At 51.3% G+C, this 27,763-nt stretch overlaps 14 protein-coding genes across 14 annotated transcripts; 7 read left to right on the top strand and 7 right to left on the bottom strand.

Moving 5' to 3' along the window:
* Nucleotides 1–746: 746 nt before the first annotated feature.
* Nucleotides 747–2,114, bottom strand: IAR55_005773 (uncharacterized protein; the record flags this gene model as incomplete). Its single annotated transcript, XM_066948863.1, has 1 exon — nucleotides 747–2,114. The coding sequence occupies one exon, from the start codon at nucleotides 2,112–2,114 to the stop codon at nucleotides 747–749; it is 1,368 nt and encodes a 455-aa protein (XP_066800636.1).
* A 1,024-nt stretch (nucleotides 2,115–3,138) lies between these two features.
* IAR55_005772 (transcription and mRNA export factor SUS1) lies at nucleotides 3,139–3,778 on the bottom strand (the record flags this gene model as incomplete). The annotated part of the gene is made up of 4 exons (XM_066948862.1): nucleotides 3,139–3,218; nucleotides 3,280–3,348; nucleotides 3,408–3,478; nucleotides 3,693–3,778. 4 exons carry the CDS (start codon nucleotides 3,776–3,778, stop codon nucleotides 3,139–3,141), a joined length of 306 nt encoding a protein of 101 aa, XP_066800635.1.
* A 325-nt stretch (nucleotides 3,779–4,103) lies between these two features.
* IAR55_005771 (uncharacterized protein) lies at nucleotides 4,104–5,219 on the top strand (the record flags this gene model as incomplete). Its single annotated transcript, XM_066948861.1, has 6 exons — nucleotides 4,104–4,156; nucleotides 4,221–4,249; nucleotides 4,446–4,620; nucleotides 4,837–4,918; nucleotides 5,004–5,105; nucleotides 5,178–5,219. 6 exons carry the CDS (start codon nucleotides 4,104–4,106, stop codon nucleotides 5,217–5,219), a joined length of 483 nt encoding a protein of 160 aa, XP_066800634.1.
* Nucleotides 5,220–5,290: 71 nt separating this feature from the next.
* On the bottom strand, nucleotides 5,291–6,925 carry IAR55_005770 (3-deoxy-7-phosphoheptulonate synthase; the record flags this gene model as incomplete). The annotated part of the gene is made up of 7 exons (XM_066948860.1): nucleotides 5,291–5,395; nucleotides 5,459–5,591; nucleotides 5,661–5,840; nucleotides 5,897–6,178; nucleotides 6,276–6,437; nucleotides 6,513–6,769; nucleotides 6,863–6,925. 7 exons carry the CDS (start codon nucleotides 6,923–6,925, stop codon nucleotides 5,291–5,293), a joined length of 1,182 nt encoding a protein of 393 aa, XP_066800633.1.
* A 349-nt stretch (nucleotides 6,926–7,274) lies between these two features.
* On the top strand, nucleotides 7,275–8,621 carry IAR55_005769 (uncharacterized protein; the record flags this gene model as incomplete). Its single annotated transcript, XM_066948859.1, has 4 exons — nucleotides 7,275–7,416; nucleotides 7,569–8,233; nucleotides 8,306–8,371; nucleotides 8,439–8,621. 4 exons carry the CDS (start codon nucleotides 7,275–7,277, stop codon nucleotides 8,619–8,621), a joined length of 1,056 nt encoding a protein of 351 aa, XP_066800632.1.
* Nucleotides 8,622–8,996: 375 nt separating this feature from the next.
* Nucleotides 8,997–12,825, bottom strand: IAR55_005768 (uncharacterized protein; the record flags this gene model as incomplete). The annotated part of the gene is made up of 10 exons (XM_066948858.1): nucleotides 8,997–9,170; nucleotides 9,268–9,468; nucleotides 9,537–9,902; nucleotides 9,965–10,563; nucleotides 10,628–10,892; nucleotides 10,948–11,387; nucleotides 11,441–11,794; nucleotides 11,851–12,055; nucleotides 12,113–12,367; nucleotides 12,427–12,825. 10 exons carry the CDS (start codon nucleotides 12,823–12,825, stop codon nucleotides 8,997–8,999), a joined length of 3,258 nt encoding a protein of 1,085 aa, XP_066800631.1.
* A 319-nt stretch (nucleotides 12,826–13,144) lies between these two features.
* On the top strand, nucleotides 13,145–14,072 carry IAR55_005767 (uncharacterized protein; the record flags this gene model as incomplete). Its single annotated transcript, XM_066948857.1, has 4 exons — nucleotides 13,145–13,517; nucleotides 13,584–13,730; nucleotides 13,810–13,920; nucleotides 13,990–14,072. The coding sequence occupies 4 exons, from the start codon at nucleotides 13,145–13,147 to the stop codon at nucleotides 14,070–14,072; spliced, it is 714 nt and encodes a 237-aa protein (XP_066800630.1).
* Nucleotides 14,073–14,797: 725 nt separating this feature from the next.
* IAR55_005766 (uncharacterized protein) lies at nucleotides 14,798–15,472 on the top strand (the record flags this gene model as incomplete). Its single annotated transcript, XM_066948856.1, has 1 exon — nucleotides 14,798–15,472. One exon carries the CDS (start codon nucleotides 14,798–14,800, stop codon nucleotides 15,470–15,472), a length of 675 nt encoding a protein of 224 aa, XP_066800629.1.
* Nucleotides 15,473–16,251: 779 nt separating this feature from the next.
* IAR55_005765 (eukaryotic translation initiation factor 5A-1) lies at nucleotides 16,252–17,075 on the bottom strand (the record flags this gene model as incomplete). Its single annotated transcript, XM_066948855.1, has 5 exons — nucleotides 16,252–16,298; nucleotides 16,366–16,501; nucleotides 16,583–16,684; nucleotides 16,770–16,899; nucleotides 17,011–17,075. The coding sequence occupies 5 exons, from the start codon at nucleotides 17,073–17,075 to the stop codon at nucleotides 16,252–16,254; spliced, it is 480 nt and encodes a 159-aa protein (XP_066800628.1).
* Nucleotides 17,076–17,698: 623 nt separating this feature from the next.
* On the top strand, nucleotides 17,699–19,484 carry IAR55_005764 (uncharacterized protein; the record flags this gene model as incomplete). Its single annotated transcript, XM_066948854.1, has 2 exons — nucleotides 17,699–18,014; nucleotides 18,076–19,484. The coding sequence occupies 2 exons, from the start codon at nucleotides 17,699–17,701 to the stop codon at nucleotides 19,482–19,484; spliced, it is 1,725 nt and encodes a 574-aa protein (XP_066800627.1).
* Nucleotides 19,485–19,692: 208 nt separating this feature from the next.
* On the bottom strand, nucleotides 19,693–21,142 carry IAR55_005763 (uncharacterized protein; the record flags this gene model as incomplete). The annotated part of the gene is made up of 4 exons (XM_066948853.1): nucleotides 19,693–19,739; nucleotides 19,802–20,009; nucleotides 20,073–20,580; nucleotides 20,646–21,142. 4 exons carry the CDS (start codon nucleotides 21,140–21,142, stop codon nucleotides 19,693–19,695), a joined length of 1,260 nt encoding a protein of 419 aa, XP_066800626.1.
* Nucleotides 21,143–21,733: 591 nt separating this feature from the next.
* IAR55_005762 (uncharacterized protein) lies at nucleotides 21,734–23,750 on the top strand (the record flags this gene model as incomplete). The annotated part of the gene is made up of 8 exons (XM_066948852.1): nucleotides 21,734–21,736; nucleotides 21,791–21,830; nucleotides 21,901–22,091; nucleotides 22,162–22,796; nucleotides 22,866–23,179; nucleotides 23,237–23,348; nucleotides 23,415–23,607; nucleotides 23,664–23,750. 8 exons carry the CDS (start codon nucleotides 21,734–21,736, stop codon nucleotides 23,748–23,750), a joined length of 1,575 nt encoding a protein of 524 aa, XP_066800625.1.
* A 744-nt stretch (nucleotides 23,751–24,494) lies between these two features.
* On the top strand, nucleotides 24,495–25,890 carry IAR55_005761 (uncharacterized protein; the record flags this gene model as incomplete). Its single annotated transcript, XM_066948851.1, has 6 exons — nucleotides 24,495–24,534; nucleotides 24,679–24,736; nucleotides 24,944–25,335; nucleotides 25,550–25,575; nucleotides 25,634–25,685; nucleotides 25,796–25,890. 6 exons carry the CDS (start codon nucleotides 24,495–24,497, stop codon nucleotides 25,888–25,890), a joined length of 663 nt encoding a protein of 220 aa, XP_066800624.1.
* Nucleotides 25,891–26,027: 137 nt separating this feature from the next.
* IAR55_005760 (uncharacterized protein) lies at nucleotides 26,028–27,239 on the bottom strand (the record flags this gene model as incomplete). Its single annotated transcript, XM_066948850.1, has 7 exons — nucleotides 26,028–26,046; nucleotides 26,111–26,190; nucleotides 26,246–26,280; nucleotides 26,358–26,577; nucleotides 26,712–26,796; nucleotides 26,888–27,022; nucleotides 27,178–27,239. The coding sequence occupies 7 exons, from the start codon at nucleotides 27,237–27,239 to the stop codon at nucleotides 26,028–26,030; spliced, it is 636 nt and encodes a 211-aa protein (XP_066800623.1).
* Between the last annotated feature and the right edge of the window lie 524 nt (nucleotides 27,240–27,763).

Below are 27,763 nucleotides of genomic sequence, written 5' to 3'. Positions count from 1 at the left end.
TTACGAGAAAGGAGACCGAAATCGCCACGATCGATGACCTCGAACCTCCCTTTTCGATCGCCCGGTCACCCCTTTGCATTCCGAAACGAGTTTGGGATAGACACTATTTGCCCCCAGTGTGGCATACGTTTCGCCAGTGCATAATATGTACACATTACACCATCTGCATGGGAGGTGATGACTAATTTACAACCGGGCAGCCCGAAGATCAAGCTACAGTAAGAAGGCGCTATAACGCCACTTGAATACCTTCGTATTGTGCCCACAGTATTCCCTTCCCTCTCCCACGTCAAGAAATGCCTGTTCGTTGATCCGTTGTGTCTACAATTGCTCCTAGTACACTGCTGCTTTACAGCACATGACGGGGGAGGTCTGTGCACCTATTGAAAAGTGGGTACAGTGCCGTCAGTGACCAGCTTGTCAACGTGTGCCAGATGACTTAATGGGATAGGTACGAAGCACATCTAAGTCTCTGAGCTATAATGTCTCTTCATATGTGATTTTCCTTCGATACGAGACAACGGCGATCACAGAACCAGATTCGAAAAGAGGAGGAGCAAACGAATCGCGGAATGAACCGCAGCATATTGAGACGAATATCATTGGTCCCTACCGAAGCAAGCTCTGAATTGAATTCACTTCCTACCCTTGCCCAGCTCACCGGTCAACAATGGGACATGTATACATTTCGAGGAATTTCAGCACACCGCTATTCACACTTCTCTCCATCATCCCCCGCTTCACTCTCAATTCACCACTGTCCAGGTATGTGTCTCGAATTCCTCTTCGACATCGACATAGTCTGCCGGGGATGGACTAACCGGTCTGCCAGTCCGGTCCCCGTCGGAGATTTTGCTCATCGGCTCGTCGAACCGGAGTCGATCTGTAGCTGTTGGGACTACAAGACGCGGCGGTGAATCTTCTTGATATCTACCCGACACGCTTGATTCTGTTGACATCCCACTGGCTGGTGGGGAGTTTTCCAGGCCTGGCAAAGCACCTCGAGTAGGGTATCCAGGCCTGGACGAGCTTCCCCTTGGGCGAGTCAGAGGCCTGCGAGCCGCAAACACATTGCTGTCAGACCTGGAAGCAAGCAACGGACTACCTCGACCGATGTCCGGTAGATCGAGGAGTGGTAATGGACCAGATCCCTCCATCTCGGAGATCGAAGACAGTCTCGGCTCGTAGCTCGTAGCATCCTTCTGGTCGTCCAGAGCGCTTGTGCGAGCAGCGAAAATGTCGTCGATGGTCAATTGAGCCATTGCGCCAGTGGGGTGGTCAGAGGTAGATTGATGGCTGACCTCTGGATTGGTGATCTCGACACCGGGGTTTGATGAACGCAAAAGCTGAGAATGCTGACCCAGCCATGTACGTTCGTCCGACAAGCGCTGTTCACCAATCCCAGCAGGAAAGTACTCCGTCTGTCCCGGTCTAGAAATGGGATGGGACTGGCAGGAACAATCCCCGATATGCGGTCGAGACCACACGGTGCGCCCGCGATACATTTGCTCTTGGGTAGAACCGAGTGGGGAGGACTCTGGCAGATCAGCCTTGGACGTCATCATGGTCGGCTGATTGTGTTGTCCTGACGGTACCTGGATGTGACTGAGAGGCGGGTATTTGGGTTGATGATCGCTTGCACTGATCGGGAGTCCTCGGGGAGCATTCGATGACAACGGCCGCACCATGGCATCCTCGACGTCGAAAGCAGGTGTTTGTGGTGAAACCGCAGCCAGTCTGAGAGGTCCATGGCGACTCGGATCACAAGACGAAGTGTGGAATGCTTCGTCGCAGTTGTTTGAGCCTGTGATGTGATTAGAGGGACAGAGAGCGAATGGACAAGTGCAGACCGAGCGGGCCGTTGTCCTACGACCCCGGTGTCTGCTCGTCTTTTTGCGCTGAAACTCCGACGTGGAAGTGGATTCTGCGAAGATGTCCCCTTCTTTACCCAATGGTGGATCACGACTGAACCTGTTCTCGCGAGAGGATGGCGTATGCATAGCAGTGAATTGACCAGCGGGACATGTCGAGGTCGAGGCCTGATAACCGTCCCAGGATGACAGACTGTGGATGTCGGGGATATACATCAGAGTGCGCCCGAAGTTGGCTTCCATGTCGATCGGTTGATTGCGTGACTGAATAGGTGATAGAGTTGCTGGATAGCGTAAGAGTTGAGCAGAAGTCTAGTGTGAGGCAAAGGAAAAGCGGAGGTCTCTTTAGTACGATGTTTCTTTCGGATGACTTGAAGAATCAAATAACCAGGAATGGTATGTTCAGCGGCCTGGTAAAATGGTTGGCGGTATGATGGGAAGGGATAAGACTTAGTAAGCCAGTATCGGTAGGTGGATAGGACTCGTTTATAGTATATCGAGTTATCATGTCCCAGAAGCCATGAACATTGGTACCAAACAGGCAATCGAAGTCAAGAGCATGAAAGGAAGGATGTCAATGACGTTGTGATCCCAAACGATCGTCTCCTTTCGTGTATATCTTCCTGACTCTCCAGCGGCCTTCTTGTAAGCCCCTAGACGGACTTCCAGGAGAATGTCTAGAGTTTCGCAATTCGCTTCTGACAACTCGAAGACATATTCAATCACCCTCTGCACCACGAAGGCTTCTCAGGGTGAAGAAAAGCTTGGGATACCCCTCTCCTTCCACGCTATTCAGTTTGTCGATTTGAAGGGATACTGGAACTGGTTCACCGTCTCGAAGTTATAGCCAGACTTCCCTGTGTTGCATCAGCTTGACTGACTCGCAGGAACGAAGGGTCAGTGACTCGACCATCTTTCAGCTTCAGCACTGTCGCCATATCTGAGCACATTCTACACCTTTCGCTGGATCGAACGGGCAGCTAATGCTCGAATGCCGGGGAGACAATGCATACAACATGATGGTCCGTTTGCGTGATAGTTGTTGGTGGGAAACGCCATCCGACTGAGATCGAAGATGTATCGAAGATGTTGGAATTGGTAATCGTAATTGCGGTTTTGATCTACGTCTCGTCTTGACAAGTGGGTCATGCCAATGACGAAGTGTTACGACAGATCGATAGATTGAGATGCTTGCAAGGGAAGTCCTACGAGGAAGACAGAGAGGAATGTGGAAGTCTCCTTGTTGCTATTTGCCCGAAATCCTCTTCTATGCCTGATCCACCTCCCTGTCCAAAATCCCCTCAATCTCCTGCATGACATCCCTTCTCACACCTTCCCCTACCATACCTACGTACGTTGACGTCAGCTTATCCGTCTCCTCCTGCGATAAGATTGCTGTGCAGCTCACCTTGAGCACTCTCCGTGATGGCTTTGACCACGCCTTCTAAACTTGGTGTTTCCTGCGCTCGCGCCTTCTCTGATGGCCGAATCACACGATTAGCGAACACATAGTCCTAGGGATGGAAGATGGATCACCTTTTGCCAAGTCTTTCAGATCGTCCGCCCATCCACTTTCCTCCAATTGAGCTCGAAGGAGTTTTTGTATCCTACGCGTGTACGAAAGTATCAGCTCGTCTTCCAGGATCCAAGCTATCCCGTCCTTCAGGATGCCGCGTCTCAACTGCTGTGAAGCACCATTCGGCACAGATACTCTGCACAGAGCATCGTCTTGCACATGTTGCGCCGAGGTCAGGTCCGCTATGACGACGATATGGCGAATCCCGAGATGGATGAAGAACGAAGGTAGGAACAACGACATACCGATCCCAGTCGCCGGTTTCTATCAACCGTTGTCTGATGGCGTTCATCGTAGCCTCGTCAGGCTGGTCAGGTGTGGTAGAGACCATCGGATTGAAATATTGACGATTCGGATATCTTTGCGGACGAAGACGAACTAAGTTAGTAACATCGATACTGGCTTTGTTGCATTGAATCGTCGAGGCCGAAAAGTGGAGGATGTCCGCTGATGTTTTGAGTGGTATTCGGAATACCCAAGAGTCCGTATGGTGTGATCTTCATTGCGCACTCTCCTGGTATCGGCTCAACTCATGTGCAAGCTTGAATGAAGAGCCGGTCGGTGACATGTCTATGCTCATTATACCTACAGCGACACTCCCCAAACGCATTTTCTTACCTTCGTTGATCACACAACATCACAACTCGATTCGGAACATGGCGTCGGCCGTATCTCCGTTACCACCCTTCACAGCTGAGACAGCTCAAAAGTGGGTCAAAATAGACTGCTGTATGCTACGACTAGATCGGGATGGTACTGATGCTGAGATCAAGGAAGGTCAAAGCAGCTCAAGACAAGTGGAGTGAGTGAGGTCCCAAAGTTATCTCGGGGCTAAGTCTCTGGTCACCACGACGGAACGTTGGAACCTATAACTGTCCACTGTGATCTGTGCCAAGCTCACAGAGAACTGTCTTGCTTCCTACATTCTCCAGAGAGTTTTGTTCACCTATCCTCTACAAATCATGCTAATGACAGACGTTTCCTTCCACATTGTCTAGATACTAAAACACCCCACCTGATCTCCCCGGCTTACACACCCGACTCTCATTGGCGTAATCGAGACTCGTTCTTCTCCGGGACAGCAGCGATCGAGCAGTTCCTTACCAATAAATGGGACAAGGAGAAGAATTATAGGTTGAGGAAAGAACTGTTCGCGTTCAGCGGTAACAAGATGTGAGTGTACGCTGGCGCACGTTGTCCGAGTGATAAGTAGCGAGGTACTGGAGGTCGGCGAGAGCTATCGTATCGAGACGATGGGCGAGAAGGAAGAAGAAGATGAAGCAGAAGGGCGACGAGTCCGAAGGACGCTCTTGGTTGTCCATGATGGGGACGAATAGGGACAGACTGGATCGTTGAGGTCATTACTGACATCGCTTGACTACAATGTAGCGCTGTCGAGTTCTGGTATGAATACTCTGAAACGGAAGACCCAACGAGTCAATGGTATAGGACATACGGCCTCGAACATTGGGTATGTATCCCGCATACCTCTCGTTCGCTCTCGACTCCCGTTTTGCTTTCCGCATGATCAATTTCTGACACCAACCTCCACACAGGTTTTCGCGGAAGATGGACGGATGAAGAGTCGACAGATGAGTGGGAATACTATCGAGATCACCAGTGAGGAAAGGTGGTTCAAAGATGGTGTGGACGTGAATGTGGGTTCATCTTCCTTCTTTCTTGGAATCCCAGCACCCAAACATACATGTGACTGACAATCTCGATCACAGGAAGGGGAGGTACCTCGCGGACACATCTCCCTCGAGGACTAGATTCTGCAACAAGCCTCAACACCTTTACTTCTGACAGGTGTTGCATAAGATACAGTATGATTGTGATGACATTACTCGTCCGCCTTGAGTCTCTTGACAGCAGGGGCGTCGCCGTTGATGTGGCCATTTCCGTTGACTTCACGAGCCTCAAGTATGGCTTTTCGTGCGAGAGAGGCCTAGGTGAGGGTCAGTTCGACTGCATGGCTCCGGTTCACATAAGTTTGCCTCGAGATACACACCTGGTTGAGGTTATCCAGCATGTCCACGGTCATCTCCCAGTCGACACAGGCGTCGGTGATGGAGACTCCGTACTCGAGGTTCTCTCGTCCCTTGTCACTGCTTTGCTTTCCGCCCTTCAAATTGCTCTCGAACCTAATCGTTCAGAACGACTCATCAGTGGGGTTCTATTTGCATGCAGAGCCCTGTCATCACCTGACTCACATGATTCCGACAATCCCATCTTCACCCTTGGCGATCTGCTCAGCAAGGTCGGCAGCGACCTTAGGCTGGTTGAGGTGGTTCTTTGACGAGTTTCCGTGAGAACAGTCAACCATGATAGCGGCGTGCTTGTCGGCATCCTTGCTTCGCATTGTTGACAAGGCTTTCTGGACGTGTTCGGTGCTATGAATCCAGTTGTCAGTTCAGCACACGAGTTGAAGTAGAAAAACAACACTTACGCGTAGTTGGGTCCGCCGCTTCCACCTCTCAGAATGACGTGACAGTCTCTGTTACCGGATGTCTTGACGATACTGGCCATGCCTTGGCTGTTGATACCCATGAAGTGATGAGGGTGAGCGGCGGACTGCATGGCGTCGATAGCGACACTGACGGAACCATCTGTTCCGTTCTTGAAACCGATGGGGAAGGAAGCACCGGAGGCGAGTTCTCGATGCAGTTGAGATTCGGTAGTTCGTGCACCGATAGCACCCCAAGTGATGAGGTCGGCGATGAACTGAGGGCTGCAGGGGTACATACGATCAGACGTTACATTTCCATGACGAAGACAAGACAAGGCGGGTACAGTACAAGATCTGGAGATATAATTGGCTGACTCACGAAATGGTGTCGAGAAGCTCACAACCGACCGGCATTCCCATCTCGTTGATGTCACAAAGCAATTGTCTTGCGATTCTCAAACCCTTGTTGATCTTGAACGATCCATCGATATCAGGATCATTGATCAGACCCTTCCAGCCCACTGTCGTTCTTGGCTTTTCGCTAAGGGTACCATAATGACGTTAGAGCTGATCTCCCTATGCGAATGAAATCGATCATAAAAAAGGGCAGACTCACAAGTAGACCCTCATGACCACTTCCAATCCTGGCCACCTGCCCGCTTGCACCCCCTTCCTCAATCTTGAGGCGTACTCCTTCGCTTGGTCGACATCGTGAATGCTGCAAGGTCCGACAATCACCAACAAACGTGCGAGGGGGTCAGTGCCCTGGACGATGGAAGCTGTCGTGCGTCGAGCCGAAGAGATGGTTCTGCTCGCGACCGCTGGGACGGGCAGATCGTGTCGAAGCAAAGCAGGAGGGATCAGGGGGTCATACTGGGTCGTCATCCAACGATGTCAGCTTTCTCTTTGACGGGGTCGAGGAAACGCGCCCGAGTTTGTCCGAGTTTCAATGGAAACGACACTCACACCAGTGACCTTTCGGTCATCCAAGGGTCTGTTTCTGTCAGGTGAGGGAGTGGCAGACTGCATGGTGGGTGTGATGGTTTGAGGTCTGATGTGATTGCTGAGACGTAATCGCTGTTGAATTGGATGATGTCTGATTGAACGACTCTTTTCGAAAAAGTCCAAAGGAAGGAAGATCTCTCTTGGTCAATCAATTACCGGCGGAACCTTAAAAGTCACTAAATGCGTTTTTGAGTCGATTGGCGGTGATAAGCGACGTTGTGGTTGACAATTTTGCCACGTCATTGCCTCTATCGTATTACCCACCTCACCTCCATCCATGCCTTGCCATCTGGTGATTGATTGATTGCTCTGAACGGTTAATCTACTCATCTCATTTTGTAATTCCTGCGAATCCCAACAAGGCCTTGAAGACATGTCCGAGGCTCCTCAGTCCGAAGCAGCCCGTAGAGCAGCTGCTCGAAAGGCAAAGATCTTGGCTCGAGGCAATACAGGCCTCGCGAAGCTCGCTCAGACGGCCAGAGGGGATGAAGCGCAGGGCTTGTACGGCGATGACGGTGAGTGGACCGCCGGATGCATATTAGATGGGCCTTTTGCGTATGCGCTACTTTGCCTGTCCGTGCGCCCTCCCCTCCCCCCCCCCGCTTCTCGTACTTTCTGCCGTATGTCGTACTCTTTCCCTGCGCCGAGGTGCTAATACCCACTTCAGCCAAGCCTTCAAATACATCCACGCCGATATCCGAGACACCTCCTTCCACCTCTCAGCCAAGTTGGGCTCCCCCACCTCCTTCATCTTCCTCCTCTCGACCTGCCGCTCCTCAAGGGATTTCCCCCGAGCAGCAAGCCATGTCTGCCCAATTGGAAGCTATGATGTCGATGTTTGGCGGTCCACCCGGTCTCGGTGCTGGTGGTGGTGGTGTTGGACCTGGAAGTGAAGGTGTTCCTGATATGTCTCGACTCCTCGCGCAGATGATGGGCGGGGATCCATCCTCTTTCGGAGGACCTGGCGGCGGAGGAAATCTTCTGGGAGATGTAGATGATCCGGCAGGCTTGGGCGGTGGTGCTGGAGTCGGTGGAATACCACCTAATCTGTTCGGACCATCCGGTACAGATGGATTTCCCTCCTTCCCCGGTATGCCAGGTCTCGGCGGTGCTGCAGCGAAACCTCGTTCCAAGGCAGAGAAGTATTTCCCGCTAGTCCATTTCGTGTCGATCATCGTCCTTTCGATCTTCGCGGTCGCTTGGTGGGAGCCTGCATTGTTCAAGATCTCGCCCTCGAGTCTCTTGAGTACGTGGTCAAGACGCTGGGCAGGACTGTCAGGGAGAAGGGACAGTGTTTGGAGATTACATGGATTTGGAGAACCAGACGTTTTGGTGGGTGCAGCTTCGTTTGACTTGATAATTGGGAGATCTGTCACGCTGATCATTATGGAATCATTTGGACAGCCACTCTTTTGGGCATTCACAACGCTCGAACTGATACTCCAAACTACCCGATTCGTGATCTTCAAGGTTAGCTTCTCTCTCACATCTGAGGCCGAGCTTAAACCAAGCTGACGCCGAAAGTCTCCTCTCACAGTCCCCACCTCCACCCCACTCTTTACTCGCCACTTTCCTACCCCTCATGCCACCTGCCATCTCCCGGCCCCTCCTCACCGGCTCAAGGTATCTCAACCTTCTCTCGCAGACTTACAAAGACGGTTGTCTGTTAGTATTCGGAATCGGAATGACAGTGGTCATCGCAGAGTGGTTGCGGGGTTAAGGTACATGATGAGAGCACAAGATGGGGGGTTTTGGGTATTAGCGATGTTCTCAATGATCTACCATGAACTTTTCTGCCCCTCAATCGTGGTGCAGCTTCGAGGAACTTCTACCCGACGACCCAGTCTGATCACGATATGATGCACGAAACGAGTCTGTGCATGCCATACAGAGGTCCACCATAAGCCGTCATGCAGCCAAACCAAAACCCTCATACTCATCTCTGCAGTACTGGAACACCGCCCAGCGACTTGATCGCCGACCCCCGTTCATCTCACCATCGCTGAGTTTGCAACTTGGACATTCCTCGACTACAAGTACAACCTGTAACAAGCAGATGAGCGCCGACCTTTCAACAGTCACGGCTATCGGCAACTTACGAAGGGTTGAATACTACTGTGTTGGGTCTCTCCAGCAACTCCATGCTTTTAGCGAACTTCTCCTCCAACTCGGTATTACCAATCGCGTGAGCAGCCGCTCCCATCTGTCTTATGAGCTCTTGTAATCTTCTAAAACATCTGATGATTGATCCTTCAAAGATGTCCGTCAACTGCGATGAAAGAAGACCAATATCAGCTTCTGGCTCCCAGATCCGTGGACAACGACACTGAGTTTCGGACTAGAAGGGCGGACGGACAGACACTCACATTGCAGATATCAGAGAATTTGGCACCTTTGCACCATTGAAGTACCGCATCCATCATCTCCACCTTGAAACTCTGCACATACTCATCCTCCACCAGAGCAATACCAGACTCGTTGGACACTTTCGCTATTCTTCTTGCTGTCTCTTGCAGAGTACGTAAAGGTGCAGCAAGATCTTCCTTTAATCTGACTTTCGCCTCAGACTGAGAGAAAGTAAACCAGTCAGCTACATAGTAAGCTAGTCTTGAGAAAAAGATAGCAGCTGACTCACCTTCTCTTGGAAGACGAAACAACTCAACAAGGCAGCACATTGTTCCGGTGTAAGAGTTCCAAACGTGCCTCCGAACATCATCTCTGTCAACATCAACTCGTCACCTGTCGAGATTTCACACGCCACTCTTCCCTTCATCTCCACGACATCATCTGACGAAGTGAAGCCCAATCTTCGGAGCACTCTCTTCCTCGATTTGAGCTCTTCTAACTGAAGGATGTCGTGGACCGAATTGATCTTGCGTTTGAGAGCCTTGACAGATTCAATCATCTGTTGTTTGCGATCGAAGAGATCGTATAATCTGGGGAGATCGGCAGATTTGGTGATCGGAAGGGATTGTAGTCGGTCTTCGAGGATGGCAATTTTCTAAGCGAACGCGTGGATACATTAGCTTAAAGCTTGTCTCGGGCTTATCATCATCCGCTTACCTTGACGAGATCCTTGAAGGATTTATCCTCGATGCCCATGCTTTTGATCGGGTCTAACAGAGGAGGACCTTCAGGCATCCTCTTCTTGATCTCCCCGACCGCCTTGAATGCGGTGTTCTTCTCTCCTTGCCCTCGCAGATCTTTCGGCAGATTGATTCGATACTGGCTGATTGCTTGCACGGTAGTCAAGGAACAAGCGATGATTGCCACTTCTCCTTGGTCTCCCTTTGCTGGCGGGACAAGACCCGAAGCCGATCGATCTCGTGGTACAGATGACCCAGAAGCGATACGGGTCAGCACGTCTACCGTGTACTGCATCTGCGGCGCATCCTGCTCTGTCCAGACCGGAGTCCGACCTTTCGGGTTGACAATCTTGTTATAGGCGACCACGACACCCCATCCAAAGTCCTTGTCACCCTCTCGGATCTCGACCAGTCGCCCTGCCTGAAGGAAACGCAAGCTGTACGTGGGGTGCGAGATGACCGCTTGGAAATCCTGCCCCTTCTCCTTGAGCTGTTGTCGAAGCTCATAATACTCCTTGATATCATCCTCTTTCTCGACGACGATAGCATCGCGCTCCGCTTCGGCTTCCTTGAGCTCTGCGAAATATTGTCAGCGCCTCTTGGTCGTCTCCTCAAAGATTGGTAGAAAATATTTACCCACGTTTCTCTAAGACAGGCACACTCATAGTATTTTGAAACTGGAAGAAACATCTCTCCAACATGTATTCTGGACTGACACCTTCGACTCGCATAAGGTTGATGATCATATTGTAACCCAGATGGAAAGCCGAGTCGAGTCGATCTGCCTGGCCTTTGACCATTCCCTTGGCAGCATCCGGCTCGATCTTCTCGTCGCACATCATGATAACGATACCTCGGGCATCGAGACCACGTCGACCAGCTCGACCGGACATCTGGATGTATTCCTAAACCACGAGTCAGCCTGCAAGCCCTCGATTGGTTTATTGAAGAAAGACTCACACCACCCGACAGATTACGGAAGTCCTTTCCGTCGAATTTCCTTACGCTTGTGAATACCACAGTTTTCGCAGGCATGTTCAATCCGATTGAGAAAGTCTCGGTAGCGAACAAAGCTTTAATCAAACCTTCCTGGAACAAAATCTCGATCACCTCCTTCAAGATAGGTAACAGACCACCGTGATGGATTCCGATGCCCCGCTTGAGCAATGGCAGGATGCCCTCGATTTGAGACAGTTTTCGATCATCCTCTGATAAAGCTCCGATCGCATTCTCAAATACCTGCCCCACTGTCGCGGCTTCGTCTTCGGTGTTGAAGTCGAATTTTTGCATTTGCATGGCGAGATCCTCGCATTCACGTTTGGAGAAGGCGAAGATGATCACGGGGTTCAGATTGCGTCGCATAATGAGAGTGACGATCTTGTATATGTCAGATTTCTCGCCTGTAGAAAGAGAGTCAGATTTGGAAGTAGATCAATGAAACAGACAGGCTCACCTTTCATGGCACCTCCCTTTCTCGTCTTTCCCTTCCTGCCTTTTCCACTGTTTGGATCAGCAGAATCCTCCCCTTGTCCCGCTGCCAGAGCTGCCATCGCTTTCTGGAAGTTGTCTTCTCTAAAGTTACTTCTTTCGTCCACCACCAGGTAGATACCATCGGACCCCGCAGGGAAGAGGTAATGTTGCAGGGGAGTCGGTCTGAAATCGGTGTAGACAACGTGACATGGTTGTTCATGAGTGGCGCAGATCCATTCTGCGAATTCCATGGAATTGGGGATAGTAGCGGAGAGGAAGACATATCGAACGGTATGAGGAAGGAGAATGATCGTTTCTTCCCAGACAACGCCTCGTTCTAAAGCCAATAGATATATTAGCCAACCAGGCGCAATGTGAGACAGGCAGACTCACCTTTATCTCGCATGTAATGCACTTCATCAAAGACGACCCATGCGACCTCTCTCATCACTTCCGAACCTCGATACAACATCGAACGCAAAATCTCCGTTGTCATCACCAGACAAGAAGCGGTAGGGTTGATAGTCACATCACCAGTCATGAGACCGACGTCACCGAAAGTCTCGAGGAACTCTCGATATTTCTGATTTGACAGTGCCTGCGTTCATCTGTCAGATACGTGAATCTCTACATCAGCGTCATACACCCCACTCACCTTGATCGGACTTGTGTAGACGACTCTCCTTCCCTCCTTCAGACAGGTAGCAATCGCGAACTCCGCTACCACCGTCTTTCCCGCTGAAGTATGTGCAGACACCAGTACCGACTCATTGCGCTCAATGCAAGATGTCGAGACGAATTGGAAAGGATCCAGTTCGAATTTGTACGTTCTCGCAGGAGGATCTAGTCGTTTATGTTGAGAGATGGGGATGTAAGGGAAATTTGGTGGAACAGCGACTTGGTGTCGGACCTGAGGTGTATCATCGAATGAGCATTAAAACGACGTGAATTGGAGAATCGATAATTCACCTGATGCACCAGCTTCATCTTCCCTTCTTCTGCTGTAACCCCATCCAGACCTTTCGCAGCATCCACTTCCCTCTCTGCTTCTTGCTCAAACTCGTCCGCCCTCACGGGCATGGCAGCGTCAGTTTCTCCATCCAGAGCCTCCATGGGGTCTACAGCTGGGCCACTAGCATTAACAATAGCATCCATAGGATCGACAGGGGCGTTAGCGCCATCCAACGCATCCATGGGATCATCGTTGTCCTCGTCCACTTCTGTCATTCGAGGAGTCTTGACAGGTCGATCAGGAGTCAACGTTCCGCTCTCTTTAGCTCCTCTCTTCCGTTGTTTCTTCACTTTCGGTGTCCCGTTCGTGGATGGTCCAGCTGACGCCGAGCTGTCAATCGGGGTGAGATCCGCCATCGTAGAAGTGGGTCGAGAGTGGGCTGTTGTATCTTATTGAAAGGAATCATGAGCCAAAACAATTCCTCTAAATACAAAATGGTTGCTACCAAGTGGCCATTTTGCGTCTATCACGTGATCTTCCCAATCCGCTCCCGGAGAAAGTGGTGAAAACTTGGATCTGATCAATTGGCCACCGTAGCGAGACGACAGCGACAAGCATCAGCAGCAGGAATCTCGAGATTTCGATTTCTCTGAGATTCTTCAGACCCAGGTCATCTTGTAGCTTCGTCCTCTCTCATCATCACGCATCACTCGCTTCACTAGCTCCATCATCACCATGTCGTTCCTCTCAGGCTTATTTGGCGGTTCTCAACCTGAACCTCAAGAACCTTCAGCTTCTGCCGAACTTTTCGGTTCTACAACATTCCGATCAAACGTCACTCCTTCCTCAGATCCATCATCATCCACTTCCTCCGTCCCTCAACCTTCCTCAGCAGCTCCCGTGACACCCGCACCCACGGCACTCGATACCTTTGGAACGGCATTCGATCCTGCACGATTGCATCCCCTCGCAGGTCTGGGCGACAAGATCGATTTCTTGCAGCTCGACGAGGAGAAATTGAACGACATCCAGGGAGCGGCATCGGTCTTGCCTAGTAGAGGATGGACAGATGATCTTTGTGTCGGTACAGGAACAACATATCTCTCAGGTGAGCGAGCATGTACAATCTGACTACATTGAGAACGGAGTCTCTGATACGGCGAATTGCAATCAGGGTTGGTTCTTGGAGGTACCTGGGGCTTGAGGGAAGGTGCAACCAGACCATTAGGCAACAACCCTTCATTCAAACTTCGACTGAACAGTATTCTCAACGGATGTACACGACGGGGCAGTTTCATGGGTAACTCATTGGGTGTTCTGGGTGAGTTCCGCGTTTGGAATGTCAAGATCGCTCGTCAGATTACGTTTGTTGGATTGAGAAGCTGATTGGATCCATCTAGCTATCTTTTACAATCTGGCCAATTCTTCATTCGATGCAATCAGAGGGAAGCACGATGCAGGTAACGCCATGGCCGCAGCGGCTTTGAGTGGGGCGATCTACAAGTCGACGGGTGAGTGCCCTCCTCGTACTCAATTCACCTCCAACTCGTCTGAAACTGACGTTCATCATCACTACTCAGCCGGTGTCCGACCCGCTCTTGTTGGTGCAGGACTCATGACAGCTGCTGCGGGCAGTTGGTCAGCGTTCAAGGCTTATGTGTAACAGCCATGAGGAAGGAGGACATAGATAATCCGAGATACACCGGGATTTTTGGCCTACATGCACGCCCTTCTCCATCTGATCGTCTGCATTCCTCTGCGGAGCGATTGTCTAGTCAGGTTCTGATATGTCTCCCGGGAAGCATTGCATCATTATGAGCTCGCTACGCATGATGTGGGAACGCAAAGGTCTTCCACTGCTCTGTCCAATGATTTTCCCTGTATTATGTGGTGAAACACACCAAAATCAGACGCAAAGCCGACGTGGCCAAATGGTTACGGCATCCGCTTCCTATTAAACCTGTCAAGCAGGAAGGACTGTCAGCGGAAGATTCCGGGTTCGACCCCCGGCGCTGGTTTCTTTTTGATCTCAAAAACCGAGATTGTCGTATACTCGAGCTCGTGTCGTAATGACCGCGGGAAAGTCGTGGTTGATTTGAGTAGTGATGTTCATATGTGTTGAGCATTCGGCATCGGCTCCATGTGGAGCATAGCAATGCATAGTCTGCTGTGGACCCTTCTTCACCTGTGTTCAAACACGGCGGAGAAAGAGCGGGATGTCGGGATGATGTATGGATATTGAGTCGAGTCGAGCCGGACGGACCTTGACATTGACGTTCGACGACGGTCAGCGACAACAGGCAAATTAGCAATCTGTGAGACTTTCCCACTTCATCTTCTCACACTCTACCAAGCAAGCCAATACAAGAACAAAACGGAATAACCAATATGACAACCGTTGAACCAGGTTATGCTGATCCTACCTCCACGTCGACGTTCATGCCCAACTCCAAGACTGAGACCAACTACAATATGCGACTGGCAACTCTGGCCGACGCCGCCGCGGTATCCCACCTGATCGGTTCTACGTGGTCAGAGTTCTTCGGGTATTCCGTCTCACCCTCCGATCTGGAACATTATCTAGCTACCAAGTTGTCCGTCGAAGGAATCACTGCGGACTTGAAGGATCCCAAAGATGTGTTCTTAGTAGCCACTACAACACCCGACGCAACCCAACCACAATCACAATCACAATCGCAACCACAACCGTCATCTTCGTCCGAGTCAGAATGTAGCTCGGATAGTTCGACGATAGTAGGAGTGGTCCAACTCGTCCGCGATTCAACCGAAGCTTGTCTGACCCTCCCCAAGCCTATCGAGCTCCAACGACTCTATGCCCATTCATCCACCCACGGCTCAGGCTTAGGGAGACTGCTGGTCGAAAAGGCAGAGGCGAAGGGTAGGGAGTTGGGATATGGGAGTATCTGGTTGGGCGTCTGGGAGAATAATGAGAGTGCAAAGAGGTTTTATGAGAAGATGGGGTTCGAGAGCAAGGGAGGGGAACATTTCTTCTTCGTGGGGGAAAGTAAGAGACGGGATCTCATCCTCGAGAAGAGGTTGTAGAGTAGGGACTGGGACATCTGAGGATGGCGCTGTGGTGTGCCATGGTGTAGATATGGAAATGGAATAGGACGAAGTGGACGGATCGAATAGATGCAAGAACTTTAATGGGGAGACAAGTCGGCTTACAGAAGCGGTTCTGAGACTCAATGCAAAGACAGGATACAACCTGACAAGCTACTAAGCCAAATGGTGTCGCATGCGTCCCAAGCAGCCCAAGCACTGCCGCAACGCCAGATGGGCTCTCAGCGCAATACAGGGCGGAGGTACAGACGAAGATGAAGAATTCCTATTCACAGTCGTGGGCCAGATGGACCAGACTATCATCCACAAACATACACTTTGGTTGGTTGCTATCCTGAGCGCGACGATCCATGCAGCAAGGTACAGCGGGGTCCCATGTCACGCGTGAGCACAGACGATCAAATCTCGAAGCTCCCTTTGCGAGTGACTCTCGGCGAGAAACGTTTACTGTGGTTTTGTGCGCTCAAAGGGGATACCAATCTTCACATTGCTATTTCAGACGGTCATTCGATCGCCGGCGAATTGGAAATGTCGCAAAACTAACAAGGATGCACCTCGGTACCGACACGACAATGCGCAGAACAGACAAGGAAATCCCATAAGCACAGGGGAAACAAGCTCATGCAGAGTGATGGTACGGTATTTTTGATGAAATCGTACATGATGCCTGTATATACCAGGAAAGAAGTGCGAAGTGGATAGGTAGATGGGCAGGTGGATGGGTGTAGAGGAAGGCGCATTAGAGGTACGGAATGCATTTAAGCACCGGCAGGAGCCTCCTTGTAAGAGATAGCCTGCTCCTCGTCTAGTAGTCCGGGTCAAAATCAGCAAGCTGGCCATTTCGTGTCACGAACAGATAGGAGACAACCCACCCATAGCGGAGATGATGGTGACCATGAGGTCCTTGCCGGCCTCGAAGTCAGTCTCAATCTGCTGACCAAGCTCGGTCTCGGGGACCTTGACGTCGTCCTTGGAGTTACCGTCACCGTCCATCAAGTTGAGGAAACCCTACGAAGGAGCAATGACAGTCAGCTGGTTGGTCTCGATGTGACCAGCGAGCTGCAAGTCGAATTAGAGGTGACGACTCACGTCCTGGATGTCGAGGAGCTGGTACTCCCGCCTCATAACGTTAGGGACATCCATGTTGTGGGTAGAGGGAGAAATGTCTTCGAGCTTCTTTCCGGTGAAGATCTACACACCACAAAAAAGGGGTCAGTCACCCCCGTTCTCGCGTCTCTCATGTTGGAACTTTTTTTTTTGAAGGCAATGGACTCACGTCAGTGGCGACCATGTGGACCTTGGCGTGTCCGTGCTTTCCAGTCTTGGAAGTGGACATGTCAATGATCTTACAAGGTCGACCCTTGATGACGACGTGACCGTTCTTCCTGAGAGCAGAACACTGCATGCTGTATGACGAGGAGTAAAAATTTCCATCATCAGCACAACAGTCTATCTCTCTCTCTCTCTCGCGCGCGCCCCTCGACAGACAGAGGGATGACAGCTAGCTCAGTACTCACGGGAAGGTCTTGGAGGCACCGGCACCGGCGGCCTCGAAAGTCTCGTGATGCTCCTCCTCGGACATTCCTGCAGAGAGCAATGGATAGAGTGATCAGCGACATGCCAACCTTGTTCATTATCAAGAGGGATCCGACCAAGCCACCGAGGTGGGTCGTTTCCGCTTTGCCGGGGGAGGGGAGGCAGCTCTAAACTCACTGTTATGTGTTTATCTAGATATGAGGTGGGGAAAGAGTGAAAGAAAAGAGACAGAGATGGGAGATGTTTTGAGACTAGTTTATTGTGTGTTTTTTTCGGGTAGAGAAGAGAGGATATCTGAAAAGGTTTCCCCTCTGACGAAAAGGAGTGAATGAGCGAGTGAGAGACGGTGTGTGTGTGTAAGATGCGAGCGACCGGTGAGCCAGCTTCCCCCCCTTCCCTCCTTCCCTCTCTCCACCGCACATTTCAACAAATATTCAAAATTCCGATTTTTTGCTCACCCAGAGTTATTTCGGGGTTTCGGAGTAGGTCCGAATGTGGCACTTGCTGACATCCCATCGAGACCACGCGCATTGTCGCCATGTTGATGTGTCCTGCTTGTCACTAGTCATTTGTTATAACGAGACTATTGGTTGATCAACACATTCAGCCAGAGACATGCATCGACTTGGTCAACAAACCCGTTCACGGAATCTCCCTTGGCGATAAACGATGCCGCCGACAGATCAAACACCGTCTCCCGATGCGGTCCTTCATCTCGCAGCCCTCCACACGCTCGCCGCGACGGGTTTCGCCTCCACCTCCCAAGCGGCAAGTATGACCCTCTCGTCGGTCATGGCCAAGTATCTTCGTCTGGTCTCCACAGCTTGTGTGGAAAGAGCTTCGCTCGCAGGGAGAAGCAAGGTCGCAGCGGTGGATGTGGTCGATGCTCTGGATGAACTGGGGGTTCAGGTTGGAGAGCTGTATGATTGGGCACAGGGAGAAGGTCAAGTCTCCTTTGAGAAGGAGGGTCTGGTTGGATTGGAGAGTAAGCAGGATTGTCATTCGTGGGGCATGGGACGACTATCATACTGATGAAACGCTCTTAGACTACGTGAACCAGGGCTTAGCAGTGGACGAGGGTATAGCTCATCTGAAGCTTGTCCCAAAAGCAGAGCTAGACGATGAGGAGGAGACAATCTCAGAAGATGTGACCATGGATGAAGATGTTCATGTCAAAACCGAGTCAGAGCAGGACCTCGAGGTGGAAGAGAAAGTTACGGGCTTCGTCTACCGCCCCTCATCACCTGATCTTTCATGGCTTCCTCCAATGCCGACCTCTGATCATACCACCTCATGTCAGCCTACAGAACCTTCATCGTCCACAGAAACCACAGCAGATACCCCTGCGACGGCGTCTGCACCTCCGCAGTCTGTTGCCGATCGATATCGACGGCCTATATCCTATGCCTCTTCTCAGCTCTCACAATCGCATCCCTTTGTCGACCCTCCACGTCCATCCATCACAACCCCTTTGCCGCCCGCTCCGAGCTCTCTATCCAATCTCATCGACACTTACCAGGCCATTGCACAAGATCCATCAGTGGCACTTCGTCAGACAGACTTGAGACGTCAAGCTACAGATCTGTTACGGAACTTTATCGCACCGGTCGATTCTTTCTCACCAAAGGACACGCTCGTCACCCCAATCCCACCTGTCCGAGCGACCCCGATTGTGCCCTCTCACTCGGACGTGTTACCTCAGAAACTACTACCGGTCAATCCGAGACCTACAGGCATACTTTCTTCGCTAGTCCATCAGATTCAATCGCCTCATCTACCACCGCCTCTTCGCGAACGACTTACATCCCTTCGACCTCCCATCGCTCAAGTGAGGGATGGCAACCCGATCCTTTATGGGGAACCTGTGAGAGGGCCGGACGACGCGGCGTTGTTGAAAGCAATAGGGAAACATGTGGATGTGGAAGGAGAAGGGAACGCACAAGCCTATGCTTATCTGCAACAAACTTGGGATAGTGGACCGAAAGGAGTGGAGAAATTCAGTAAGGGGAGATTACCAACGGGAAAGAAAGTCATCATGAGTAAAGAGGGAGAATCAGTCCCGAGGATGTCGGAAGAGACAAAGAGGGAAAGGGAAGAAGCACAAAAGGTAAAATTGAGATTACCGATCGTGGGAGGAGGTCTGTCTCCAGGAGCAGCAACAATGCCAACGACAGTTGGTGGTGGTGGGGGTGGTGGTACGGGAGAAGGGACGAATGGAAGTGTTAGTCCGGGAGGTGGAATGGTAATGAAGATCAAACTTGCCGCACCGAAAAAGGATCAAGGACAATCTGTCTCACCGGCTCCGACAACTTCCAACATCGTCCCCAATCAAGGTCGAAATGCGTCAGAGGAGTCACGATTCACAACGAAAGATAATGAAAGTTCGGTCAACAGCGGTGTAGGAGCATCAGACAACGTGGAGATGAAGCCATTCCTCAATGGAACGAGTTCCTAGACGAACAGCGGGCAGTTCAGACACGGGTGTCTCCTCGACATGTACACATACGTTAGGATGAAGGGATGTATGACTCCCAATGGACACAGCCTCAAGTGCATACGACATCGTTGGATATATGCAATTTTTGCTTCACAGACAGTTCCCGGAATGATGGGAGATATGATCCCTAACACATTCTTAGGCACATAGGAGGTGACTATCGCTCCTAATGAGCTTGTGTTTGGTTTTGGGCAGCACCATCTTGCTGTTGAGCTGTGAAGTTGACATGTCAGTCAGTAGTTCACAAAGACATCAAGAAGCGAGTTGTGACGTACTGTAATAGCCGCCCCATCCACCGGCTTGGTAGTATGCTGCTGCGGCAGCTTGGTCCCATTGGCCCGCCTGGGGTTGTTGAGTTCCGTCGGTGGGAGCAGCGGCGTGAGCTCCTGGTTGGCCGGGTTGGCCGGGAACACCGGTCTGACCGTAGTTGTATCCGCCGTAGTAGTTGTATGCGTTGGGGTAACCCATCTGGCCTTGCTGTTGCTGAAGAGGGAAACATGTCAACACAAAGCACAAATTATCGGCAGAATTCGAAGGATGACTTACCATAGGATAATGAGGAGCAGGGGGGTGAGCACCAGCGATTGACGCTCCACCTTCTGATCCCTTGTCTTTGCCCCATGAACACTTGATTGGTCGACCGTGGACCAATTGATTTTGAAGGTGAGTGATCGCCAGAGCTGCATTCTGGTGAGTGTCAAGTTTGACAAAGGCGAATCCTCTGTCTGCTTGCATTCTGATCTCGACAATGTAGCCATACCCTTGAAATAGAGGGATCAGGTCGGCTTGTGTTGTGTAAGGGATAAGATTACCGACGTAAACGGTGGTGTTGAAATCGGGTGTCTGTTGAGCGACCGAGTCATACTGCAGAGCGGTAGAGCCGAAGTTGCCGGGTGCAGGAGCACCTCCCATGCCTCCTATGGGAGTTGAGCCGCCGCCAGTTCGAGCGATCCCAGTCTGTGTTTTCTGGTTGGCCCAATTAACTCGGATAGCTCGTGATCCAAGCCATTCGTTGTTCATCGTCGCAATAGCCTGTTCGGCGTCGGCCTTGTCTCTGCGACGACGCGACGCGTTAGTCCAATCCTGAGTCCCAACCGAGTGAGAAGATTGACCACTCACCGGAAAGACAGGAAACCGTATCCACGACTCTTCCCAGAGTTCATATCCCACATCACTCTAGCCTCGCTCATACTTCCAAACGCTCCGAAAGCCTTCGCCAAGACTTCGTCGTTTACTTCTGGACTCAGGTCGCCAACAAAGACATGGAAATGATGCTGAGTGTCCTCCTTGTTCTGTTGACCTTGATAAGCCCAGTTCACCCGGATCTCCGCATCAAAGATCTTTCTCCCGTTCAACGTCGTCAGAGCCTGTTCGGCCGAACGCATGTCGGCATATTCGACGAAACCATAGTTGAATCCACCGTGTTGGAAGTTTCTGTCCTGGATGATCTTGGCCTGGACGACGGTTCCTGCCACGGCGAAGATCTCGGTCAGGATGTAGTCCGTCACTCGAGGAGAGAGGTTTCCGACGTAGAGATGAGGCTTTTTGGGTGCTTCGGCATGAGCGGGAGGCAGAGAGTAAGCGGGTTGTTGGTGTTGAGCGCCGAATTGAGACATTGTTGCTCTTGGTCGTTACTAGATTATTATGAGAGCGCGCGAAAAAGGTCGATAGCGACTTGAAATTTTGTATGCGAGTCGAGACGAGAGCAGATCAGACGAGTGCTGCGAGACCGAGCTATGCGTAGAGAGAAAGAGCGCAGTGGAAAAGAAAGAGTAAAGGAAAACTCGATGCCCGGAATATACGAGAGAGAGAGAAAGAGAGAGACAGAGAGAGAGAGAGAGACACGAAAGAAGAAGAAAGAGAGATAACGTGTGGTTGTCTTGTTACGTGCTGCAGTGATTTTGTGATCAAGAAAGGAGAAGAAACACCAGGAAAGCGATGGCCTCAGACTCATCATGTATCAATCCTGCAAGAACGAGAGGGAGGATGCTGGTGTACAAAGGGAGTGATGCCACACTCACCGGAGTTACCGGCGTTATATCTCCCTATGGTTGGTGACGCGCTGGGTTCACCGTCTCACTTGCTGATGCTATGCCACGTCCATCCAACTCTATCGTCTCCGACCATGTATACATACATCACAGGAGAAGTCCCTTTCGCAAATACACATCTCTGTCTCGCCATCACCTGCAGACGCTCACCTCAGGATGGTGAGCTACTTGTCGAAACTTGAATCAGCAGAGATAGCTGACTTCCGATGCTAGGTCGTCCTCGCCGCGTCCATCTGCACCAGGAGTGGGAAGCGTAGGTCCACATCTCTCGAGCTGGATCAGCGGAATAGGGCGCTGACGTGACACTGAAACATCCTCATCAGCTCTCCTCTCCAGACAGTTCCGTCCCCTTCCCAGATCACGTATTGACGGTCTTCTCGCTGCATTCCCCAAACTCATCCCTGTCAACTCTCAACATACAACGGTGGAGACGAACGATGTCAGATTCGTCTATCAACCGTTCGAGGAGCTCTATGTGCTGCTCATCACCAACAAGGGCAGCAACATCCTCCAGGTCAGTTAGACAGTCATCGAAAGCGCAATCGCAGATATGTCAACTGACAGACACTGTCTTCAACCTATAGGACATCTCAACCTTATCCCTTCTCGTCCGGCTGATCTCATCCCTCACACCGGCAATGTCTGAACCTGCCATCCTACATCACTCTTTCGACCTTCTCTGCGCGTTCGACGAGGTCGTCTCACTCGGATACAAGGAGAACGTTTCCCTTGCGCAAGTACGAAATGTGCTCGAGGGAGAATCGCACGAGGAGAAGATACAGGAGATCATCGCCCGTAACAAGGAAGCAGAAGCGAAGGAGGAACTCAAGCGACGCGCCAAACAGCTCGAAATGCAACGAAGAGAACAACAACGACGTGCGGCTCAAGGTGGGATGGGTGGCGGCGGCGGCGGTGGTGGTGGTGGTGGTGGTGGTGGTGGAGGATATGGAATGGCGGGTGGATACAATTCGGTCCCGAGATATGAAGCTCCCGCACCTGTCCAACAAGAATACAGAACGTCATCACCAGCTCCAGCGGTCCAAAAACCCGCGTTCAAGGGTACTGGTATGAAGTTGGGTAAGAAGGGGAAGCAAAACGACTTGATAAGTGCTTTGGGCACAGAAGCAGAAGTGGAACCAGAGCCAGAACCCGAGCCTGAGCCTGTGGTCGAGGCGGTGGAGGTGTCAGCGGACGTCTTGGAGAAGGTTGAGCAGGAAAGGTGAGTCGGCATCTACGACATTGCATCCTTCCCATCAAAATGGGCTGACGCGATTACCACCACTCAAAGCATTCACGTCACTATCAAAGAACAACTTGCCGTCACCCTTCTCCGAGATGGTGGTGTCCAATCATTTGAACTCAAGGGTGACCTGGATCTTCGAATCACGGATCCGGCCCTCTCCAAACTTCGCCTCACACTTGCTCCCAAGGACTATTCGGAGTTGCAATTCAAACAACACCCGAACGTCGCAAAATTCACACCTAGCGGGGACAAGATCATTGGATTGAAGGATGCGTCAAGGAGCTTCCCGGTCGGACAGGGATTAGGAGTGTTGAGATGGAGAATGACGAGCAAGGACGAGGGCAATGTGCCTTTGTCGAGTGAGTGCGACGTGCTGTCTTGATGCGTGGTGTGGTTTATTGATGGAATCGGCGCAGTCACATGCTGGCCTCAACCACGAGGAGATGGCACCTCTGATGTTGCGGTAGAGTACGAGTTGGAGGCGTCTCACCTCACATTGCGAAATGTGGTCATCTCTATTCCTATTCCGTGAGTGGAGAAAGGCTCTTTGGTGGTCGAATCTTCCGAGCTGACATGGTCTCTGCGCATTTTCAGTCCTGGATCCCTTCCATCCGTCGCCGGCGATGCGGACTGGCGAGTCAGCGGCAACTCGTTCATCTGGACGATCGACACTGTCGACGCAGACAACTCGAATGGCAGTCTTGAATTCAGATGTCAAGGGGATGCGGACGCGTTCTTCCCGGTGTCTGTTGGCTTCGCAGCATCAGGCTCGCTCGCGGATGTCGAGGTAGGTTTGGCGACTTGCTTTTTGGGATCGAGATCATCGCTAACGATGTGTTGCAGGTGGCCAAGGCTACGCTGATCGAAGGTGGGGAGGAGATATTCTCGCAGGAGAGGATCTTGACAGTGGACAAGTATGAGATTGTTTAGAGGGTTAGCGACGAGATTGATTTGGGTTTGTACATGCATACGATGAGCAATGTTGGGGCTAGGCAGGCTGTTGTGAGCACGAGTGCATGGGGGTCTTTACTTGTTCTATCCTCTAGCTGGTCTCTTGATTGAAAGTCCCTTCTCCGTGACATAATCAGGTCTCATATCCTCCGTGTCCGTTCTGTTCCAGACCGTCCGCACGAGCTTGAGCTTGACGATTGGTCGATACCAACAGGTCTGAGATCTGTTCTGCATCGGATGATGTAGCCGGTCGGATGGTGTATGCCATGAGTGTGTCCTTTTCTGTGTTGTCACCTTTCTTTTGAGTGGTGTGGCGGTGTCGCTCCCTTGGTACGTGCGGACGTTTGAGTGGAGCAATGAGATCTTATCGACCGGATGTTGTATATGCACAAGCCAGAGAGGGCGGAGACCGGCTTGTCAATCTATATCAATTGTACACTCCCATCCATCTCATCCTGTGCTTCCCAGCATCACCACGATCATCATCCCAGAGTAGCGCTGGTTTACGCGTACGGACTTTCGCCGAGAGATTGATGTGAGTTGAGTTGAATAAAGGTCAACCTCCATCGGAACTTGTGCCAAAGTGGAGGGAGATTTTTCTTGGATCAGACTCCCCTCAACTTCGATAATCGAGTGAAATCAACCGTTCGACTTGCCATCGTCGTATCTGCCATCTATCTGCTTTATCCGAACTCGTCGACATCATTGAGAGCACTCGTCAAGATGGCAGACTCACAGAAAAAGGGATACAGATACGTCATAGGTGCGTGGAACGTTACTTGTTTTCCCCTCCAAATCCACTCACAACGACGACACGACCCGTTGGCGGTTCCTCGCTCGGCTTTGTTGTCCATCCGGTCCCAAACGAATTGTGATAGCGCCGACTGACTGTCATTGCCTTTCACAGAACACATGGAAGACGACGATGAGAGCACGGAAGCCCTCCCTGAATGGGTCCAGCTAGAGTGGGTGAAAGAGAAAGAGGTCGCGAATCGTCCGTTGCTGATGATTTCTCGTCTCTTTTGTCTCGACTATCGCTTCTGCTTTTCGCACTTGAATTCGATCATCTCTCCTCAATGTGCTGTTGACACTACTTTCGAACTCTCACATGATTCCACCGACGGTCACTGTCACTGGCGACTTGACCGACCCACCGATCGACGCACACCCAGATACTCGCACATGCTCAAGCTCGTCGGTCCCTCATCCAGCGTCCACTTCACCTCGCTCTCATCCACCTCCATCCCCCCTCTCACATCCCATCTCGCCTCCCCCAAAGCTCACCCTACCACTTCCCCCATCCTCTCCCTCCTCCCGACCCTGAACCCCCCCATCGACTTCTCTCGAGTATGTCTCCTCGACCCGAGAGCGCCCAAAGTCCTCAGTCCAGAAGATGGAGAATCGTTCGACGTCTTTCTTTACGGGGGGATATTGGGCGATGACCCTCCAAGAGATAGGACGGGGGAGTTGAGGAAGTTGGGGTTCGAAGGGAGACATCTGGGGGAGAAACAGATGACGACGGATACGGCGGTCGGAGTGACCAAGATCGTGGTCGAGGATGGAGGTGAGTGATTTGATTAATTCGTGTTTGGTAAATGGAGGAAGAGTACAGCGGGAGAGCAGACGAGGCGTCAAGGGAAGTATGAGGGTTGTGCAACGCGAGACGGTGGAATGAGGTCAGCAGCGTAGGGAGCGGAAGCGCCCGTCAGTCAGAAACTGGAGTTCTGCAAAGATCGGTCAACTATACACGACAGGACGAGCGCTGACGTTGTCCAAAGTGCCCTTGGACAAGATCCCTTATACCGTGAGTATCTACCATTTCTGCGGCGTCAAATCCGTGCTCAGCCTCGTTCATGCCGCAGGACTTCCCCACGATCACTTTCAACAAATACGAATCCATCGAGATGCCTTTCCGTAAGTCTGCCCCGAGACAGAGATCACGCGTCCCATTTCTCCAGTCCCATGTAAAATCCCACGGTTTCTTCTGGAATCCATCTGCGCACATGATTGACTCCTTCACACAGGCTACGTGAAAGACGACAAGGGAGAGCCGATCCTCCCGCCGGGTATGAAGGAGCACCTCAAGGCGGATCTGAATCGTTCCATAGATGACTTTTAGTCTTAGGGGAGATATGAATACGATACGGTGCATTCATGCCAGCATCGCGGGTCTCGGGCTATGACGGCGCTTCACTCATACTGGGATATCCTTCACATCGGCCGATATGCCATTGAGAGCTTGGACGGCTGACCGAGTCACGAAGAGAGCTTCTCGCTGCGTGAAGTGAATATATCAGCTAGATGCTATCGCTCCAAAAGATCGCGTTCGGCTAGTTTACCTTAAGAATCTCTCCCATTCCTCTCTACCCCACGAAGAGCTGACCGAATCTTCCTTGATGCCGTCGAAGAGCACGGTGGGCTAAGATCGCTTTATGTCAGCTGAGATGCTTTTAACCACACGAAGCGGCACTTACAGTCACATGGATACCATTCTGTCTACCGATCTTGACTGTTTGACGAGCGACGTCAGCTAAGCTCGTCGCAAATCTTTTACGCCACGACTGATCTATTATGGGGGACACTTACGAGAATGCTTCAATCCGTCTGTCGCTTCGTTCCCGCCATTAGGAGATCCCTTGTTCTCCAACTTATCTCTCAGTTCTCCAAAGAGCTTGGATTGCGGTCCGCTCGCTTTGCCCTTGGCTTCGAGGATGGACACGGCGAGGTGAACGAGCTTGTCTCGTGCTTGAGAGGGAGTGAGAGAGGAGGAAGCTTGAGTGAAGTATTCTTCTTGATGGTCGAAGATCTGTGAATGCAAAAGGTGAGATATGGAGCCGGATAACAGACCTGCGGGTTGGATAAGGCCGCTCCGATGATGTCTAGAACCCAGAGATGGAGGCAGGAGTGTGTAGATGGGCGGGATTACATAGGACGACGTACAGCGACCAGGTAATCCCAGAACAGCTCTGGATACTGTTCACCGAAAACCAGAAGTGCTTCGATATGGAACGGTCCAAAGTAATGGCTAAAGCACGAGACATGGTCAGCATGCCACTCTGCTGTCTCGCGATCGCCTAGCTCCAGCTTGATCAGAGCAGCAAATCAGTGTCACTCACAAGGGCTGAGCATACAGTCTCGGGATCAAGCTGAGTTTGCCGTCGTATCTCCCTCCCTTGACAAGAAGAGGGAGGACGTTGGCTGTGATCGATCGAGTGATCTTGGCCGAGAACGGACAGAGAGGGTCGAGATAGCTGCATCAGGTGTGATCCCAGCATGAGCTTGGCCTCACCAGGTGGATACCAGACACATGTGAATGTTTTGCGGATATTCTCGGGTGCACACGGTGTCATGTCATGTCACATGGACGGCTGCGAGTCGCTGTGTGAGAAAGCCGACCGTCACTCACACTTCGAGCACTTGAGCTCCGGTACCTTGTCTTTGAAAGGACAGTGATTTTGGGAGAGCCATTATGAGTTGCTGTGTGGCGGGTTGTGGCACAGGCCTAGTAGATAAGAGGAGTGTTGTCGTTGGTCGTCGGTCATTGTGAGAACGTCTTTCCATCAAAGTTGTGCTTTGTCGGAATCGATCAATCAATCAATAAATGATGATGATGAATGCCACGTGCGTGACCGATATATTGGATTTCGTGGGGCCCAACGCATCTCGCTTGGTGAGCGGTGATGACGTGGCCCGGCTTTAGAGGGGGGGGCTCGTGACGTTCTTTCCCTGATCGTAGAAGGAGTCAGTAGCAGTTAAGCGTATCCAAGGACCACATTCGCTTGGCGGGCGCTTATTCACCGTTCAATCGGTTTATACATTCACACTCTGTCGGTCATTTGGACATTCGATTAGCTCAACCCATACCATCCATCGCAAACCATCACCGATCGACAAAGGTTGGCCAGTGAACATGTTACGCCCCCTCCAACTGTCCATAACAATTCTCTCATAAGTCTGCGGACATTCCCTGCATCCTTCCCGTTGTAGTTTCG

Source organism: Kwoniella newhampshirensis, chromosome 12 (assembly GCF_039105145.1).
Source record: "Kwoniella newhampshirensis strain CBS 13917 chromosome 12, whole genome shotgun sequence".
Lineage (NCBI taxonomy): Eukaryota > Fungi > Basidiomycota > Tremellomycetes > Tremellales > Cryptococcaceae > Kwoniella > Kwoniella newhampshirensis.
This window is presented reverse-complemented; position numbering and strand designations above follow the sequence as displayed.